General features: G+C 39.9%; 1 protein-coding gene across 4 annotated transcripts in view; it reads right to left on the reverse strand.

Moving 5' to 3' along the window:
• LOC105220235 (tyrosine-protein kinase RYK-like) overlaps nt 1-18,482 on the reverse strand; it is a 184,629-nt gene that overhangs the window by 120,016 nt on the left and 46,131 nt on the right. For all 4 annotated transcript variants that reach the window (XR_008471855.1, XR_008471856.1, XR_008471857.1 and 1 more), the window contains 5 exons: nt 16,075-16,202; nt 15,571-15,808; nt 15,252-15,420; nt 14,973-15,133; nt 14,282-14,430 (listed from right to left, as the gene is read on the reverse strand). Coding sequence is in view for 1 of the 4 variants with exons in the window: in XM_054233935.1 (XP_054089910.1) it covers nt 14,282-14,430; nt 14,973-15,133; nt 15,252-15,420; nt 15,571-15,808; nt 16,075-16,202 (845 nt within the window). In the remaining 3 variants the exon portion in view is untranslated. The remainder of the gene's footprint in view (nt 1-14,281; nt 14,431-14,972; nt 15,134-15,251; nt 15,421-15,570; nt 15,809-16,074; nt 16,203-18,482) is intronic.

Raw genomic sequence — 18,482 nt, forward strand, 5'->3', positions numbered from 1 at the left:
GAGTAAGTTTAACAATTCGTGACTTGTTTATTGCACACATTTAAACATAAGTTGTATAAAAAATACTCATCGATTCCTGACGCTCCTACTAGTTACTACCTAACAAATTGTAATGGTTCTATGGGTTACTGCAAGCTAAAATATAATCCATCAACTCAACCGCAGATAAGGATACATTACATAGAAACAAACAACCAACGGAGCCTGTACCTGAGGGGGCACTCTCATATGGCTTTCTGCTTTTATGTGACATCTATTCACATTCGGTGTGTCCAATGCATTAAACCCGGAGGTCCAACTGCAATACTGCAATTGAGGCTTATTGTCTCTAAAGAGGGTGCTGCGTTGGCCAACAAAATACGTCGGAGTAGCCTACCATTGAAATGAGTGGCACACATACACTCTCATTTCAGTACGATTGCATACGCCTTTATTGTTGGTGAGTGTGACAGCTATAGCTCAATACTTAAATGCTTCGAGGAACACACACACACAGATATCCTCAATTGGTGTATATAGAGTCTGCGTTACTTGTGGTAGGGGTTGATTTGAAGGAGTGGTTAAATTCTTGATAGGCAGTTTAAATCAATTTATGTACGCACTCACGCCTGCCAGTTAAAGTTTAAAACGTGTTTGACGTTTCGTTTTATTAGTTCAATTGCTGTCAAAGGTCTCGATCCGTAATGGCTGGGAGTAGATGCTGGTGGGATTAAGTGGGTTTGACATGTGTTGGATGGTAAGAGTGAAGTTGTCGAGGAGCTAATTTTTTGTTAAAAAGTTAATCTCATTGAGGCTCTCGTCGGTTATCCGTCTCTAAAGTTTTGATTATAGTCATTATTGCAGCATTGGATCATAATTGATTGTAATTAAGGGGAGAAATTATTTGTTGCAATAGTTAATATTAGTAACTGCCTTCATCTTGTCGAATCGTGAAGCCTTTTGAAGTTGGTTGCTTTAGTGGTCCAGTTAACTTGTTCTATTTGTGGAATAATTTCTTTGGACGTCTCTCCGCTTCTTTCTTTACTATGTTCTAATATGAGTTAGCCCTAAGTTATTTTTCATTTCTATTAAAAGATGTACTGAACATAACCTACAATATTTCATAACGTTCTCAGTTGGGAAGAGCTCTTTGGAAACATTTGAGAATACCAATACGTCAATTACGCCAATAACTTGAAAATAGTTATGTACAAAATCGATCTCTCGAACTTGTTTAGCCTTATCTGGTTTTTCATATTTCAGGATCCGTTTTTGTTCGAGAAATGTGGCGCAATGTAGTAAAAGCAATGAAGTACCCGTACATAGGGATGATTTTAATAACTGGCGTAATATTGAATACGAAAAAAATGTTAATCCAGTTTTATATTATTGAAATCCTTCTTGAATACTCTTTGAATATCCTGGCTAAATCACTATTCTTTGGAACATCTTAAATTATCATAATCGCAGCTATTACAAAGGCTATTGGCTCCTCGCCTCGAAATGTCAGTCTGTGATGATCCGATGCGTGAGTACTAATTTGCGTGACTGCAACAACAGATTGACGGATGCTGCATGTAACCAACGTCACACTGCCACCAAGGGAATATATGTAATACCACACTGCAATGTGGTACAAGCGACTCAGCGACGTAATTATACGAACAGGGGAGTATTTTGAAAGAACGGGCGGTGTTTTAATGTGCTTTTAAGATCATAAAATCAAAATAATTGTCAAAGTGCAGCGCTTTCAAAATGAATGGTGTGATATGAGAGAGAGAGACAGGGTAAACGCGTGCGAGAAATTCGGTTGAGTGAATGTCAAAATGCAAATCAGTCAGTGACAGCGATGGACCGTTAGCGCTTTATTGTTGTTTGCCTGAGCGGGTTGTCACGTTGTTTATGTGTCAGTTGTCCGTTTTACAGTTACACGCTGTAGCACAGCTGCACTATGCTCGATGCGTAACAAATAATTTCAGTTTTGTCACCCTGACATTACAAGTAATTATGTGCTTTCCAAAATCAGAAGTGGAATAAATGGCTACCGTTGTTTATGGACTGTGGAGGTATGCAGAGAGGATACCATACAACTGCCATAACATAGCGCTCCAACACCCCGGCTGCATGTTTATACAAAATATAAATTTCTTCATAGACAAAAACCCCAACTCTGTGCATATAATTTGGTTGTATGCCACCCGTTGCGTCAGCTGTGAAAATATCTGCCACGTACACACACCAACAAAGCGAAGTTGAGAAATAACAAATGCAAACAGTGGAGAATACGAGAGTGAGGTGCTCACGGTCGCTTGCCGTCAAGCAGCCCACTTAATGAACGTGAAATTGGGCAGGTATTGCCTAGGCGCCTTAAACAGCGCTAAGCTCTTGATGGTGTGCGCCAGCTTTTCATTACTCGTTTCATTTCATCATCACATTCATTACGAACGCTTCGCTTACAGTGCAGCTGCCTCTTTCTATCTCTCTGCCTATATCTCTCTCTCTACCTTTCAGCTGCCCCCAATTGTTTTATGCAACATTTCTATTTTATTTTCGCCACTCCGCCCTCTCACCTTCGGTGCGTGAAACGCTATCGTGCGTAGAGCTGTAAAGCTTCCCAATTATATTTCAATTAGCCTAAAACTAACGAAACGGTTGGAGGTCTCGGCTTGCTGGAATGGCATGCAGTTCGCAATCCGACCGAGCAACAGCATGCCACTCAAGCGTAGTTGAGCTATGAAATCTATGCGAACATGCGAATGCCGGCGAGAACCCTTCAACGGTACTTGTAATAAGCAAGCAGCTCTTTCTTCGGGTTTCCTGTTGTAGAGCCACCTTGAAGGCGCTGAAATCTGCCATTACACACAGGTGAGGTGTTAATTTTATGTGGAACAAGATATTTTACGGCGAATCCGAAGCCGGCTGTTTTACGCCCAAAATTATGTAAGTTTGCGCAAGTATATTTGTCAGACACTTCATTTAGGTAATGTCAGAGCACACGTACTTTCAGCATTCTTTCCGCCGCCACCGCTAGGATTATGTGAATTTTGTGCATTGCGTAAATTTTACAATTTAAATTATGAAGCCCATAAGATGTTAACTGTAACAACAACAGGTAGGTCGCTGAAAATTTTTCGAAAGCAATTTACCGGGTTCGAGTGCCGCAATTGACGTGCGTAAAGTGCTAGTTGCGGTCTTAACCCATCGCCAAGTGGGAAAATGTATGAGATTTGAACATGGCGCCAACACGATTTCGCTTTACGTGAATGGCCCTATGTGGATCGCTTGCGTAAGCTTCTATGAGTGTGTTTATGCGCCGCAAAGTTTTCGTAGAAGGAAATTAAATGCCCTCAATGTCGATAAAAATGTATAATTAATTGCTTTGAGCACATCTAAGTGGTTATTTAAGATCCATAATTAAATCGTTTTAATAATGTAATACTAGCAGCTCATTTACATAAATATTAAAAAAGTTTCGTCGAATCAAAAAAAAAAAAAAACAAATGATAGGCAAACTTCTTGAATATAACTTTGTAATATAACTTTCAATTGTTGGCGTGTTTCGCATGCCTGAAGTAATTAAAGTATCATAACTATATTTCGTAAGTTGTAATTGACTATCAGTGACTCGGTGAAATACGTCAAACATTGTCGGTGAGTTTATATAATGAGGTGTTCGAGTTGTACTTTGGTTACGTACAACTTTCTGGAGTTATTTGGGAATATTTAAATAATACTATCCTGAAGCTTTTAAGAGCTACAGTATGAAAAATTTATGGGTTAAAACTGGTCCGTGGGTAAAATTTTATATAAGTTGCGACTCTCACGCCCTAGAGTACTAATCTCGAGAGGTATCCGAGTATGATTTCTAGCTTGAGGTCAACTGAGCCGCTTGAAGTATTGGTCCTTACAATGAATGAAGTTTTTTTGACCTATCGTTATGGTTTACGTACTCACGACACTTCAAACAAGAAGTAAATATACGATGGAATGTATACTACAGATTTTTCAGGAGGTTAGATCATCTCATTTTGATAAATCGCCCATTTCTTTTGGAACTCATATTCAATGGTATTTTCTACATAGCTAATTCTCCGTAAGGAATGCTATAAGTGGAAGTTAAGCATCCGGTGAATTGAATTAGCTTTCGGTCATCCTCAGTCAGTTCTTTAACGTCAGCTGTTTTATAACTACATGCCACGAAACCATTTATAAATTTGGATTCACAAAATATTTGGTATTTTTAGAATTTGATTATCTGAGAACTTTCTTTTCCAATTTTGAGGGGGGGTGAAAACATAAAAATTGTAAGCCTCAATAAAATACGATACATAACCATTTCTAGTCATAAACACCCCCTCCCATTTATTCCGAATGCCTCATGGGATGCAGTCTTATTTTTCGTCACTATAAAGATGATTTGCAATTTAAATTGCCTAAAATGCCTGAGTTTCAATGCTGCAAATATGATTTGTTTAAATTTACATTTTTAGGGTTCAACTGACTTGTTCACTGTTGGCTGACGCACCTATTGTAACAGTGATGTTACATGAAAACAATGAGAGAATATTAGAAGTGTTGGAAGTGTAAGTGACAAATGGTTAAATGTCACGTTTTGTCACGTCACACGATAAAATCGAAACCTAATTATAGGATCTCACACCAATGCGAAAGCAAAGACATACAAACTTAATGTGTGAGGCTTAACAAATATTAATTTACACAGTGGCACAGGCTGAGTAGATATCTATATATATGTATATGTACGTCTGAGTTTAATAAGTGAAGCTCTCTTCAAATAGTCGGTTTCATAGAAATATATTTACATTGGACTATCCAGTGAACCACAAATTAATTTTCGTATCTGAGATTGTTGTGGCATGTGGTCTAACAGTCACTTTGAGTCTTCATTTGGATGATGCCGATTTTGTTCTCTGGAGGACTCGCATTAAGAATTCGGTCGGATATTCATAGTTATACTTTTGAATGATAAAAATGAAGAAGTAAGCTTTGATTTCTTTATAATTTTCCTTAATTCTCCTTGATAAGCTTTTGATAATTAAAGATAACTTCATATTGGTATTTAATTAAAAAAGATGGTTGGGTATTAACACAACTTTTCTTATATTTACCTATGTAAGTATATAAAGCAATATATGTATATGTATATGTCATTTATGGAAATGTGAAATGTGCCGTTACTGAAGACGTGCCACAAGCTAACAACAAAATGGGGCTACCAACAAGCTCCCCTACCAACTACTTCAATTAAGTTTATTGCGTTGACAGTGCGTTTTGTAGCGCTGCCAGCAAATCGGTACGACGATTATTGGTATTGACTGTGTTGTAATGTTTGAAAAGCCTTCGTAACGGTACGAGCGTCAAAGTGTCAATGTTGAATGTGAACTGGAAGTACAATCACTTATGTAGACTAGGGGGGATTGCGGGATAATTGTCGTCTCCACATCGACAGAGGTGGGTCAACGGCAATTGGAACTAGCAACTAACTAGTAATTATCATCGCCACAACAGCTCTCTGCCGCTTGACGTGTGCTTACTTATGTGTTTCTCATCAACTGACAGAGCGGAAGAGAGAAGCAGAAAAACGTACACACGTACATGTGTATGTTGATCTACTTGTTAACTAAAGCACTGCACGCGAGAGTGGAGACTGAAGTGGCACAGTGGGATCTCGAGAAAAATTAACTAGAGTTGTGCGAAGTTCTGAAGGAGATCACTGAAAATTATTATTATAAAATTTTCTACATAATTGCGTCCCTAAAAGTACACAGAATACCATACATTCAACAGAAAATAATTTATTTCAGGGCATTGAAAATGAAATCACATCCGTTATGGGCTCTTCCGTTTTTGTGTCTGTGGTTGACAGGATGTAATCAATAGTTGTGACCAAGCCAGACAATGGTTAGCATCCGCCGCAACCACTATCGCCAACGTCAATGCCAATGTTGTGGTCGCTGCCATAAACTATCGATGGGAACAATTGCAAATTGTAGCCGAAATGGGTGGACGCGTAACGGTGAGCGCCACGACGAACTTGGCGAGCAGTTCAACTAAGTTGGTATGTATGAAGTTTACATTCGATTATGGACACAAATGGGAGTTGACCAATAGAAGAAGTGCTTTAAAAGCGGAGCGGCAGGAAACTGGCCAGTCGCTTGTGGTTAAATAGAGAGTCGGTAAATCTGTCACACCTAGCCGTAAGAGTCGGATTTTCGCTTGGTGTGGCATACAATTTGTCAATTTTGTGGTTAACTTTGGCTTCGGTCAGCAGCTGTATAAACATACATCCACGATAGCCATGCCGCATACCGAGGTCGAACCATTGTGTTTGGTAATGGACAAATGGTAGCTGCCTGCAGTTGGAAGCCGGCGTCATTGAACAATATAGCAATATAGCAGGGCACATTCTTCATTCTTCATAGAAAAGTAATCCTAAAGTATAATTACAATCACTGCAGGCTGCTGCTGCTGCTGCCAATGTCACTGGGAATGATGGAAAAGGTCTGTCTGTTTGTCGGTTTGTCTCTTACACCAACATTCGTGTGCTTCGGTTCGATTTTGTGTCGTTGGGTTTTAGCTTGTGTCTGCGCCACCTGCGCCCACTGTCTATGATTAATGCGCCGCTATGTTGTGCCGATGTCTAAACTTTCTTGAATTTTAATTAACTCACTCGTTTGCTCATAAGTCTCTTAGCAACCGCGCCAGGCACTAGCGATGGCGTAGTAGGGAGATGGTTGAAACCTATGAGAGACTTTGCAGAGCAGAGGAAAAAGACACTCCACCTACATGCCTTACACGCTCTCGGTGCGTATGTTGCTCCAACATTCATTTCGTATAGAAATTGACTGAATTTTCTGTTGTACGCAACGAGCATGTTCCGTTGTTGCATTATTTTAATGCTTGGTTTAATGTTGAACATGGGCTATGCTTTACATAGAACACCCACACACATTCTTACACAGATTCACAAAGCGTGGAGCCCCTCAAGCCCCAGATACTCGCAGAAAAGGTCTCACCAACATTCAGCTTGATTTACAAATTTCTTTAATGAGGCGACAACATTTTTAATTAGCGCACCTGTTATTTCTTCGAGAAATAAACTGAAGTAGTGCGGGCATGTTTGGCGCGCTTAATGGGTGGGAAGAAGCGGCAACAGGACCTCCTTAAGTGCTCTAACGCACTGTTATTGCTTTCACCAGAATTTTTGCCAGGTGGGTGGCTGTTGTTAGCACGTTGTTTCGTTGGCTCGTAAAATTAATTTGCAACTTGTAGTTGTAGCTCTGCCTCAAAGCGAACTACCGCCAACCCCAACTATCACTGTTCTTGTTAGTTATGCAAGAATTACAGTTATTAGCAACACATATTCAATTATACTCCACTTTCATATACGATGACACTCTTAGCCCTCTGAGGTGCAATTTGTGGTCACCCAGCATGCTTGTACTCTTCTATTCTAATGTTCCCTTTCAATGAAAGTTGTTACATTTTTGGAACTGAATTTCGGGAACTGTTGGCGCATTTATTTGTTTTTGGGTAGGATTTGTCGAAGAAAAATGTATCAAAAGTATGAGTTAAGTATTGAGAGAAAAGATGGGGATGACCCTGGTACCACTTTGCTGATAGAGGTGATGATGTTACGAGTCACGTTGTACTGTTCAACCTTTAAAAAGAAATTGGTATCGGTTGGCAACACTGCTTCCATACAACTCATAAGTTTACAGTCTGCGGTATCGACCTTATGTAGCTTGTGGCAACAAATTTCTAAGTGTTCTTCAACAAGCTGAAAGTTATGTTCTGACAGATGGAGCGTCAAATCAAACAAAGCACATACACGATTTTAAAGATCAACAAACAACCGGTAAATGGTGGCCCAACACATTCTCTCTTCAACTGCAGCTACAATATACTTCTTTCTTGCAACAAAGTCATGTTTTTTTTGTTTTTGTTTTGCCATGGGTATACCCAATTCTTTCATTATTGCTGATAGATACCAAAATTGCATCAATATCATTTGCTCGAACAATGCCAGCCTGCCATTTTAGCTCATCTAACTGGTATGGCAATTATTGCTTTGATTGTTGTTTTTGCTTTTGTTGTTGTCGTTGTTATTGTTCTTACAGTTATGTACATATTTGCTTGTTTCTTTGTAAACTGGAGCGTATGTTCCTTTCCGACTGTCGGTATCTTTAAATGAGCCGCAAATACACGAGCACTAGAGCGTCCACATTTACAGTACAGTACAGTTGTTGCAGAGCAAGGAAGCGGGTGAAAGAGAGCGGAACAAGTACTTACTAATGACACATTGGCATGTAGCTGTGTGATTGTTGTACTCATTTAACGGTATTCCCTCCATGCGGCTATGTTTTATGGGTATGCTAAGTTACGCATTGTGCTCCATATGGTTTCGACGTTCCCTCGCTTCCCCCGTTGTCAGCTGGTTGCCTCGCAGTGCACGGCGTTAAACTCCCTACTGCCATTAAAGCAATTGCCAACGTTTATGGACTGATTTAATAGAAACTAAACGATGTGGGTTAATGGGGAGTATAACAAGCAAGTGCCGATCGCGCGTTGCAACAACGAGTGAATGGGAATCAAAATTACGAACTGGGCGGTGAACAGGCAGATTACAGCAGTGTGTGTTCCATTCAAAAAAGAACAATTATGTAGTACAGTACTGTTTTCTCTAATTTCGAATCCGGCACTCCAGTGCGCAGCCAAACTGAAATGGCTCCACACACACTCTCTGCTGGTTTCGGCTGAAATTCATTTAATTCCCTTCCGGCCGGTTGAATACCAAGTGTTCCAGCGCGCACGCCAAAGTGACTGACTGACTGACAACTGGAATGTTTGTTTGTAAACACAGATGTGTCTGTGTGCGTTGTTCACTTTCGGAATGCCAAACACTGTGCCGCCATTGCTTGATTTACTCGCCAAACAATAATAAGTGGGTCGCAGCTAACCCCCGGATTTGCAGCGACGTGCAGCGCTGCATCGCCAATAACACTGCCGTTAACTTATGTTGTTGTTGTTGTTGTGGCACACACTCACTTTGCAAAACATTACCACACCGACAACACTGCTATACACCAGCTGCCAGCGGCAGGTTGACACTGCCTTTGATGCTGCGGCTGTTACCATTATTGCTATTGTTGTTGTTCGAAGCCTGTAAATTTACTGTTGCTAAGAGATAGCACCAGCGATGAGCATTCAAATGGCTTTTTTTCTCTTGCTGTTTTTGTTGTTTGCTGTTAATGCGTTCGCCATGGCATACGACAACAATAACAAGGGTTGAAATTGAAGTCTAAACAAATATAAACAACATTAAGTAAACACGTCATTATGTGCCGTTATGCAGGCTAGCTCATTCAATGACTCGCTCATCCACTTCAACTACAAAGCCACACACCCCCGCTGGAGTCATTCATACCAACATACACTCATCCTTAGCATTTAGTCATTTAGTCTGCCGTTGCAACTAAAGCCGTGTGGCATGTTATTATCCTGTAAGTTTATGAGCTGCAACAAATTCGAAAATGTCAAATTAAACATTGCGACACAGCCCTGCACCGCCCCACTGTCCGTCGGCCTGTCGCTTGCGATTGCCATTGAACGCAGCAAAGGCAAACAAAAAGTTTAATTTTAAGCCGAACTTTGATTTTTAAATGTGTCTGATTGCCTGGATGTGCAGACTGCTCTCGGTGTTAATTACACTGCACTGTGTCGCTGTGTGTGTTGGACGTGCCATAAGCGATAATCACACTCACTCACACTGATGCACAGTTAAATAGTTGAAATATGGAAATGAGTTTGCACTAATTGAAAACGATTTTAATAGCAACATGCTGAGTATTGTTGCACATTTTCTGTAAATCACCGAAATAAGCCGATTAAAATTCAAGTAAATTTGCTAATGTACAGGGTGCCACATACAGGGTGTTTAGATGCGAATGTTGTTATTTATTGAGGTGATAATTACGGGATGTCTCCCATAATACATAATAATATATAAATTATTGAAATATGCATTTTTAAATCTGTACTTTCTCTCTTTCCTCTTTACTTCTCTGCAGGTCAGTTTTACTTACGAATAAAAATGTAGAGATATGGATGTATTCATCTGATCGTAATATTTAGCTTTATAAGCAGTACAGTGTTATATTTGTGATTTGTATATAAATTACAAATTTTTTATAGAGAAACTGATGCACGATATATAGAATACATATTTGTTCGAAGCAGATTTCATGCGTAGATAAAAAATATGCCAGAATATGATCAAATAGAAAATATAATCAGCATGAAATCAGTAAGCGTTTAACAGTTACTAACTAATAGAATAATTATTTAGAGTACAGGAATTTTAACGATTAAAATTTATTAATATAATTGCTAAGAAGAGATTTCTTTAAGTACCATCATTTTGAACTCAAATTTTAAACAAATATTGATACTTAAAGATACTAAAGTTAAGTTAGGTTAGGTTAGGTTGTTTGGGTGTTCTCCAGGAGGACAGTCTTTTGTGAAGTCAGGATTTCCCACTTGATTAGTTATTAAGACTCGACAAAAACCCTGTACCAGAAACAAATCTGATATTTCACCTATATTTCCGCTAGTTCGCGTCCGCTAACATTTTTTATCTGACAGCGTAAATTCTGATGGGACAATGGTCAGTTAGATCTAGCGACTGCGCGATATGTGGTGATAGTCTCGAAACTTAAAAATTTCGGCATTTGCTTCGATTGAGATATATTTGAGTCACAAAAAATGTTAAGGAAATTTAAAGATTTGTCTGGAAAATGTTTAGGCCCCGTCTTGGTTTTGCGATAGATTCAGATATCTTTATCACACATATTGTCTGGAGCTCTGAAATCTCTTAGAATCGGACGCCACGCAAAGTAAAGATCAGAGTGTGGCCTAATTACTTCGATTGTGTAACAAAAACTACGGTTTAAATGATTATGTAGCCAACCAACGCCGTACACATGACACTAGGAGTTAACAACCAAAGCTGTGCTACATTCATTATTAATTTTCTTGATAACCGTAAGAAATTTTGTATAGACATTTGTTCATCCAAGGACTTACAAAGTGTTGGAGGGAAAGGGTAAATTTTAACGTTACAAATCAAACGGCGAATGGAGCTGCTGAAAACATTAATAAACTTGGCTGCAAATTAAGCACCGGCGAATTTATTATGTAAATGAACATTTTGCAATACAAAAACAATACCAACAACAACGCTTTTAATGGACTTCCTGGTATAACTGTTGGCTGTGGCATAAGGAGTCTCTGATTTATGGATTTCTAATTGATTTCAGCTTAATTTCAATTGAAGAAACAAGAGGCAGGCATTTAGGTTGGCAAAATTACTTGCACCGTTGTTGGGGTAGAGCAAAGCACTAATTTCAACGGGGCACAGGTGTGCATACATAAATAACGGCAATTGATTTTCCAGTGTCCATAAATATTAAATAATCTACAGAGCAATTAGTTTTACGGTAAACTCGAAACGGAAATGCATTACTTATACAACAACGACCATTATTGGGAAAAAGTTAATATTTATTGAGCCAAAAAGGCATGCGACAGAATTTATTATAATAAACGACTTAAGCAGGAAGTGTTGCACGCTTGTTGGTGTTGTTGTTTGTGTGTTTTTAAACTATTTCATTTACGTTTTTAGCCTTGCAATACACACAATGTACGCTGCGGTGCTGTTATCCACAATTCCAACTAATTTCCAGCGATTATCTTAGCCACTTTGTATGCTTTATATGTGCCACACAGAAGTTGCAACATCAGCAACGGCAGCAGACAGCATCACGCTCGATCGCAATATCTGTAAACGCTGCGATTTGTTTCTTTTTTGTGTACGTGCAACACGAAGGACATCACATGCAGCCTGCAATTCACTCCAACCCAACCATGCAATGGGTGTGTGTGTGTGTGTGTTGCATAATTGTAGCTACTTTTGCTTATGCTCCAATAGCTGAGAGCAATATGTAGGCTGCATGAGTTGCAATGCCTGTCTGTGGTTCTTTCAGAGGGACGAGTCACAAAAGGGTTTCACTGCCTGTTGTGGGACTTATCAGCTGCGGCAACAACTTTCACTTAGCAATATCAACAGTGAACTTAACCGCAGCAACAAAAGCAACGACAACAGCGACATGCAGCACGACGACGCTTAGCTGCCTTGCCCCAAATAGAACGTTGTTGTCTCTTTATGCTTGCCACAACATTTATGTGTCGTTTGTGGCAAAATACAAGTGGGTGTGCATGTAATTCTATCTAAAGGAAATGCTTTAGACAGTTCTTAGTGAATGTGTATGTTTGTGTCGTGTTCCTAGATTGGTTAGAACGTATGTCGCTGTGTTGTTGGCTGCTTTGTGGCACATTGCAATGTAAATTAAAAATATAATCGTCTCATAGTATGTCATGACGTTTGCCAACGGCCGTTATGGCCAAAAACAAAAGACAAAAGTGACAGTGACAGTTACATGCATGCATATAACTGGAACATAAATATAAAAAAAAAACAATAACAATAATAACAACAACCGAAATTGCAGTAGTTGCCATGTATTGCTACAGTAGCTGCAATGACATTTCCCGTTCTGCTGCAATCCATTTTGGTAACCGTAAGCACCCGTCAAAGCCCTTAGTTAGAACTAGTCCCTGCACTTAAATGGGCCAGCTCCCAATTCGGCTCGCTGTTGCTGTTGCTGGCCAATGCTGTGCTTGCTTGCGGTTGGGCAACGCCACTGTCAGCGTCATCGCTTGCCACACCGGCTCTTGCTTTTCGTTTTCGCTTCTCCTTTTGCTGCCGTGTTGCGCTCTGGCTTATCTAAATGCGACCGGTACACACCGGCACACGATAATTCACTCGCCCTTCACCCCTTTTGCGGGTGGTGCAAACACCAGTACATCCTCCACCGACCATCACAGAGGCCTACAGATAAGTAAATGTGCGCCGGTTTAGTTGTCCTCCTTTTAGCTGGCAGCCAACAGCTGATCAAGTTGAAAAGGTAATGCGCCGGCAGTAGTGAAAGAAGCTTTTCATCTGCTCAACATTTGTACGTTTCCCTTGGGTGTGTTTTTCTACTGGTGGGTGTACAGTGGGACGAAGTGGATGAAATGGTAAACGAAAATAACACTCTTGGAATATATTTAATTTTTTTTTTTTTAAACATAAATAATACTCTCAAGTCCAAAAAATTGAGGATAATTCGATTTTCTCCTCCTTTCTATAGTTTAAATGAAAGAAATTTGATTTAAAGTGATTTTATAAGTCGGTTGAGAATTACAGCGATCTTCGAATGAGAGTATATCTTCACTAAACCACTTTATATTTTTTATAATCCTGCTTTTTGTCCCACTGTGCGTCTGCCGCCTTGCTATATTGGCGTTACAAGAGCGCATTAAAATGCCGTGAAGAGTGCGGAGTGAGGGTTGGCATGTGCCAAAGTTAATGTTCTTATTTATTAATGCCTTTTACAGTTCGCACACCCTCTACACATAAGTGCCTGAATGCTCGGGTGCTTATCAAAGCGACGGCATACACAAGTTTAATTTTTTATCTCAAAAGATGGTGTCGCTTGAGTTTGGTTTGGTTTTACAATTTCGTGCCATTTAAGGGGGTCCTGATGTAAGGGAAGTGGGGTTGTCTGCCGCAACTGCCGCCAGTTTTGCATTTTTGAACGCATTTCATTTGGGATTCACATGAAAGTTCAATTGCTTGCGGTTGTCGTATTATGATTGCATGTTGTTGTCATTGTTGTTGTTGTTGCAAATGTGTTGCATAGCAAATAAGCGAAATAAAAAATGATAAAGTAATGATGTTCTTCGAATTCGTCACTGCAAAATAATTGTTGTTTTTATTGTCGGCTGCTGTTGTTGTTGCTATTGTTGTAATTGTTGTCATCATGTGAACACATGTTGCTGACATAAAACGACAAAAGTCGCTCAAAGCTGTAAAGCGATTTTGCGTGCTTGGAGGGGCGTTTCGAAAGATTTGCCGCTGATAAGAAATTACCGAAGCCGTCGCCGCACCCGTTGCGGTCTAGCTGAAATAAATTGGTTGTGGGGTTGCTGGGGCGCATAAGCACATAACAACATGAGTTGGACTCAAAAGTAAAGAACAAATTTCAAATTAAAACTAAGATTTTCTGCCACGACACAGATAACTCCCTGTTGTTACTCCATGTTGTTATTGTAATTATTATGGAAAGTTATGCATCGTGTGTTCTTATTGATATGGTTATTCTAGTTTCTAAGCACATACCTGTGTTAGCTGCGACGACGCGTAATAGGATATTCGCGAGGGACAGATCGACTCTGGTTTGGAGTAAATTGTATCGCCGATCTGATCGCCGCCCAGGGGCAGTAAGGCGGTGGCGTAGGGTGAGGGTGTCGGCGTGGAGCTGCGAAATCCTGCAAAAAGTGGCAAAAAAGCAAAATAGCTGAGTATGTTCTTTATGTCTTAGTTATGTGCATTTATGATTTGCTGGCAGATGGCAAGCGACCCAATTTCATACGTGATATGCGGCGAGCGCGAGTAATCGATATTTTAAAGTTGAGAATTTATTACACTTGGAAGGGTGCCAAGTTCTTGTGGGTGAAACTGTGACACATTTGTGCTGAAATATGTGGGTTTTTTTAAGACCCAAATTTTTAATTTTAGTTTTTCGACACAAATGTTAAAATATGTTGCCTACATTTTGGCGAAATGGAAAATGCAATGAAAGAGTGTCGAGCGATTCGCAGAGAATCTCTGAAGAAAATTGGTAAGTTTTCTAAAACTAACACAGAGACTATAATTTCAAATTGAAAGTTTCTCAAGATACATAAGTGAGAAAAGCTTCAGAACTCTAAAGATGGCGTTATAGGAAAAATAGCTCTAAAACGTTGCATTTAACTGCCGAGTTGGCATCGGGTGCGGTTTAGTTTAGTGATTCAAGAGACGTTGTACTTACTGTCAAAAATGTTGCAAGACTTCTTCGACTCCGATGGGTAATTATTCAGGCTAGCGATAGTCGCATAGGAACCACTGTTCGCGCTGGGCGGACGCCCCAACGGATCTAGGCGTATGAAAACGTTTTGATGGCTGCCATAAGCGGCAGTAGTAAAGCTGGTGCTACAACAACAAAGCGGAAAAAAGAAAAATATGCGTTAAATTTCATATTAAAAATGCATTTGCGCGCGCTTCTCAAATACGCACACCGCGCTCCCCCTTCCTTATCCAAGATACTTACTGCAACGAGTCCTGGCGTATTTGCTTGCGTGCGCGCACATACATGGCTGACGCAATCAAGCCGACGACCAGCACCAAACCGAGCGCACAAGTAGCGGTACCCAGCAACGCGTGACCCGATGACGGCGCCTGTGCGGGTGCCGCTGATTGATTCGGAACGGGAAATAAGCCTGAGTGAAGGGAAAAAGAGGAAAGGTATGAGAGGAGAAAAATTGCAAATGCGCGATTAAAAATGCAATGACACTGCAGGCAATAAATGCGCTGAACAGCGGATGATCGTACGTAATTGGATTAGAGACGTTGGACTGGTTGGGCCTTACCTTTGAGGCAGATTTTATTCCGTTTAAAATGCAATTTGGTGTCATTAGTGCGGGGCGGGCCGCTCACAAGCATATTGACGACAAGCGGCACCTCCTTATTACCGTTCCCCGTGCACGGCAGATGCACCAGAAATGTCTCAATCTGCTGCGGCACATAGCCTTTGTCGGGTATGCTGAGTGTGGGCGCGGCCAAAGCGCTCTGCTCGTGCTCATAGTCGATAGTAATGGTGTAGGGCAGCTGAGGGCAGTCAGTAAGGCCAGGTAGCATAATTTCGTTGGTGGTTGTTTGGGTGGTATTGTTGTTGTTCATCGGTGTGTTGTTGGCGAAAAGGTTAATGGAGTGCAAATTAGATTTTGAGTGCTACACAAGTGGTGTGGGTGGTAGTGCTCTGTCAAACTCTGTGGGGTCAAATGCAGGCTTGCGTCTCTTACGCACACACAGAGTTTGGCAGTAATAATCTTTATGTACAGGGTGTGAGTCAGGATGATGACTCTTTTACTTACCGGATATGTGGTCAAACTCTGCCATGAAAACTCTAAATCATGCACATCTGCTGGCACCGGCACCGTGAAATGCATGGCGTATGTGTTGATAGCGCCCTCATGCACATAGAACAAGTCCGCTTCCAAGCCTGCGTAAGCGTTTGGCGTATTGAGGCGAATACGAAGAAAATAAGTGGTGAAAAATAGAAAAAATACAGTTATATGAAATATGTTTGTTCGTATGTTGGGTATTAAAACGCAATTTAGTATTGTATCAATTTTCAAAAAAATGTTCAGTACTTTTCCCCTTTTTGTTATTTATCTATTTTTTCCTCGATTTTTCCTAATGAAATTTTGTACTTTTTTCGAATGTAGTAACCAACACTACCAAGGGACCATTAGCAACCCTTGACACTGTCGAACTCTAGTGACTAATGTACACAATTTCGCTTCTGCTACAGAGCCTTTGTGGCTTTGATCTTGTGCTGGTTATAGCGCAAAAACAAAATGCGTACTTCTTCGATTCGTTTCAAAAAAAGGAAGGAAGAAAAATATAGAATTGAAAAAATAGTAAAATACTTTTTTATTCCACACTCGCTGAATGCGACACCTTCATCATCGCGCAATCAAATTTCATTGCTTTGTACTTGAAAATGAATTTCTGGCAACGGGAAAATTTACGCCCTCAGTTTGGGGGGTGAAAACGCTTTGCAATTTATTATTAGTACTAGTATAGTATTAGTGGCTCTATTTGTTGTAGTGCAAGAGGTAAGCGTACGAGTATATAAAAAATAATCGGAAAAAATGTGAGGCACTTTTACGCACCTTTTAGCAGCGCATGTGGGGAGTTGCTGCTTGCTTCGTGTTTTTTATCCCCGACTTGTCGAGCGTTTTACGGTCTATTTCTGCCTTTCATGCCAACTGTATGAATGACTCTATTCAGGAAACGATTTTTTGTCAAAAGCCTCTCAATTGCATGGAAACACACACACATTAATATATACATACATTTACACACATGTGCGCGAAGGCATGTTCTCCCATTTGTAGTTATATAAAAATGCGATTTCACTTCAAAGCGAGGGGAAAATGGAAATAAATTGCCTTGAATGTGTAAAATATGAAAGGGATAAACTGATTGATATTAAATGTATAGTTGAGTGCATAGTCTGATTTCTATATCACTCCCCTCTCTGGCTTTGTGTCGATGTGTTTGCCACTATTTAATTTTGTGGTCACTTATCTGTTTCAAATTTTCATTGTGCACTTTTGACCACAAAGCGAGAGCCTCAATTACTTTTTTAAGGTGTGTTTATTGCCTATTTTATCGGGCCATCCATAAGGCGGTGTGATAATAATTTGAACGAATATGGTAATTATAGTAATTATATTGAAATATAAGTATACATATGTGGAGTAATAAAATTAGTGAAAAAGTTATATTAATAGTAAATTATTCAATATCTCTCTATTTTTCAGATAATGTACTAGGTACCATATAGATACCATGTATAATACCTATTCCGTATTGGGAAATACAGGAGGCTAATATTGTACTACCAAGAGTTTTGGATTCGCGTAAGCTCCATAGCTTAAGTGTTTACTGCGCCGATTCGACCTAAAATCACCCTGGATAGTCATACGGTAGGAACATAAGGCACTCTTTGTTTAAGAAGATAGTTCGTCTAGTTGCCTGCCGATCATTAAATAACAGAGACTTTACAAAAACTACCTTCAAACATTTGACAGAGTTTAGTAAGCTGCTCCATTTGATTTCTATATAAATCATTTGCTGAAATAAGGTTTGGACAATACATGTAACTTCCATTAACTTCAACTACATTGTTGTGACCAGTCAAATCGTTTAGCGCCAGTAACAACATATAAATAAATAATTACCCTAAATAAGCGACTCTCGACGTAATAAATTTCATTTTGATTGAGTCACTAAGAATTGTAGCGTCTTATTCGCAATTATTGCGCATGCAAAGGTTACAGTTAACTTAAATCCATTCGCATCATTTAAATTCAATTCAACAACATTATCTTTCTCTTACTCGCTTCAACCGCGACCTAGGGTTGCACTTGTGTAGCTGTCATTTTATTGGCTATTTAAACTATGCTTAAAATACACTTAACCGCCATAAAATTGGCCGCGAATACGAAGTGTCGATATGAGAGGGACTGTCTGTGATTGTACGCATCTGCTCATCAACGGATAACCCATCTGTCCGACCCACCAACTATGATTGCACTATGCACGAAGCCGAGCATGAAAGCGTCAAACGTCAATCGAGTCGTCTGGGAGAGGTAGTGAGTTAGGGAGCATAATGAATGCCGGCGAATGCGCGTGGATGTCAAATGTTCGCAATATCTTTTAAATGAAAACTGCTTAGAAAACTCATTTTGTGTGTTTGTCAGATGCTGCT

This window comes from Zeugodacus cucurbitae, chromosome 6, assembly GCF_028554725.1.
Source record: "Zeugodacus cucurbitae isolate PBARC_wt_2022May chromosome 6, idZeuCucr1.2, whole genome shotgun sequence".
Classification (NCBI taxonomy): Eukaryota; Metazoa; Arthropoda; class Insecta; order Diptera; family Tephritidae; genus Zeugodacus; species Zeugodacus cucurbitae.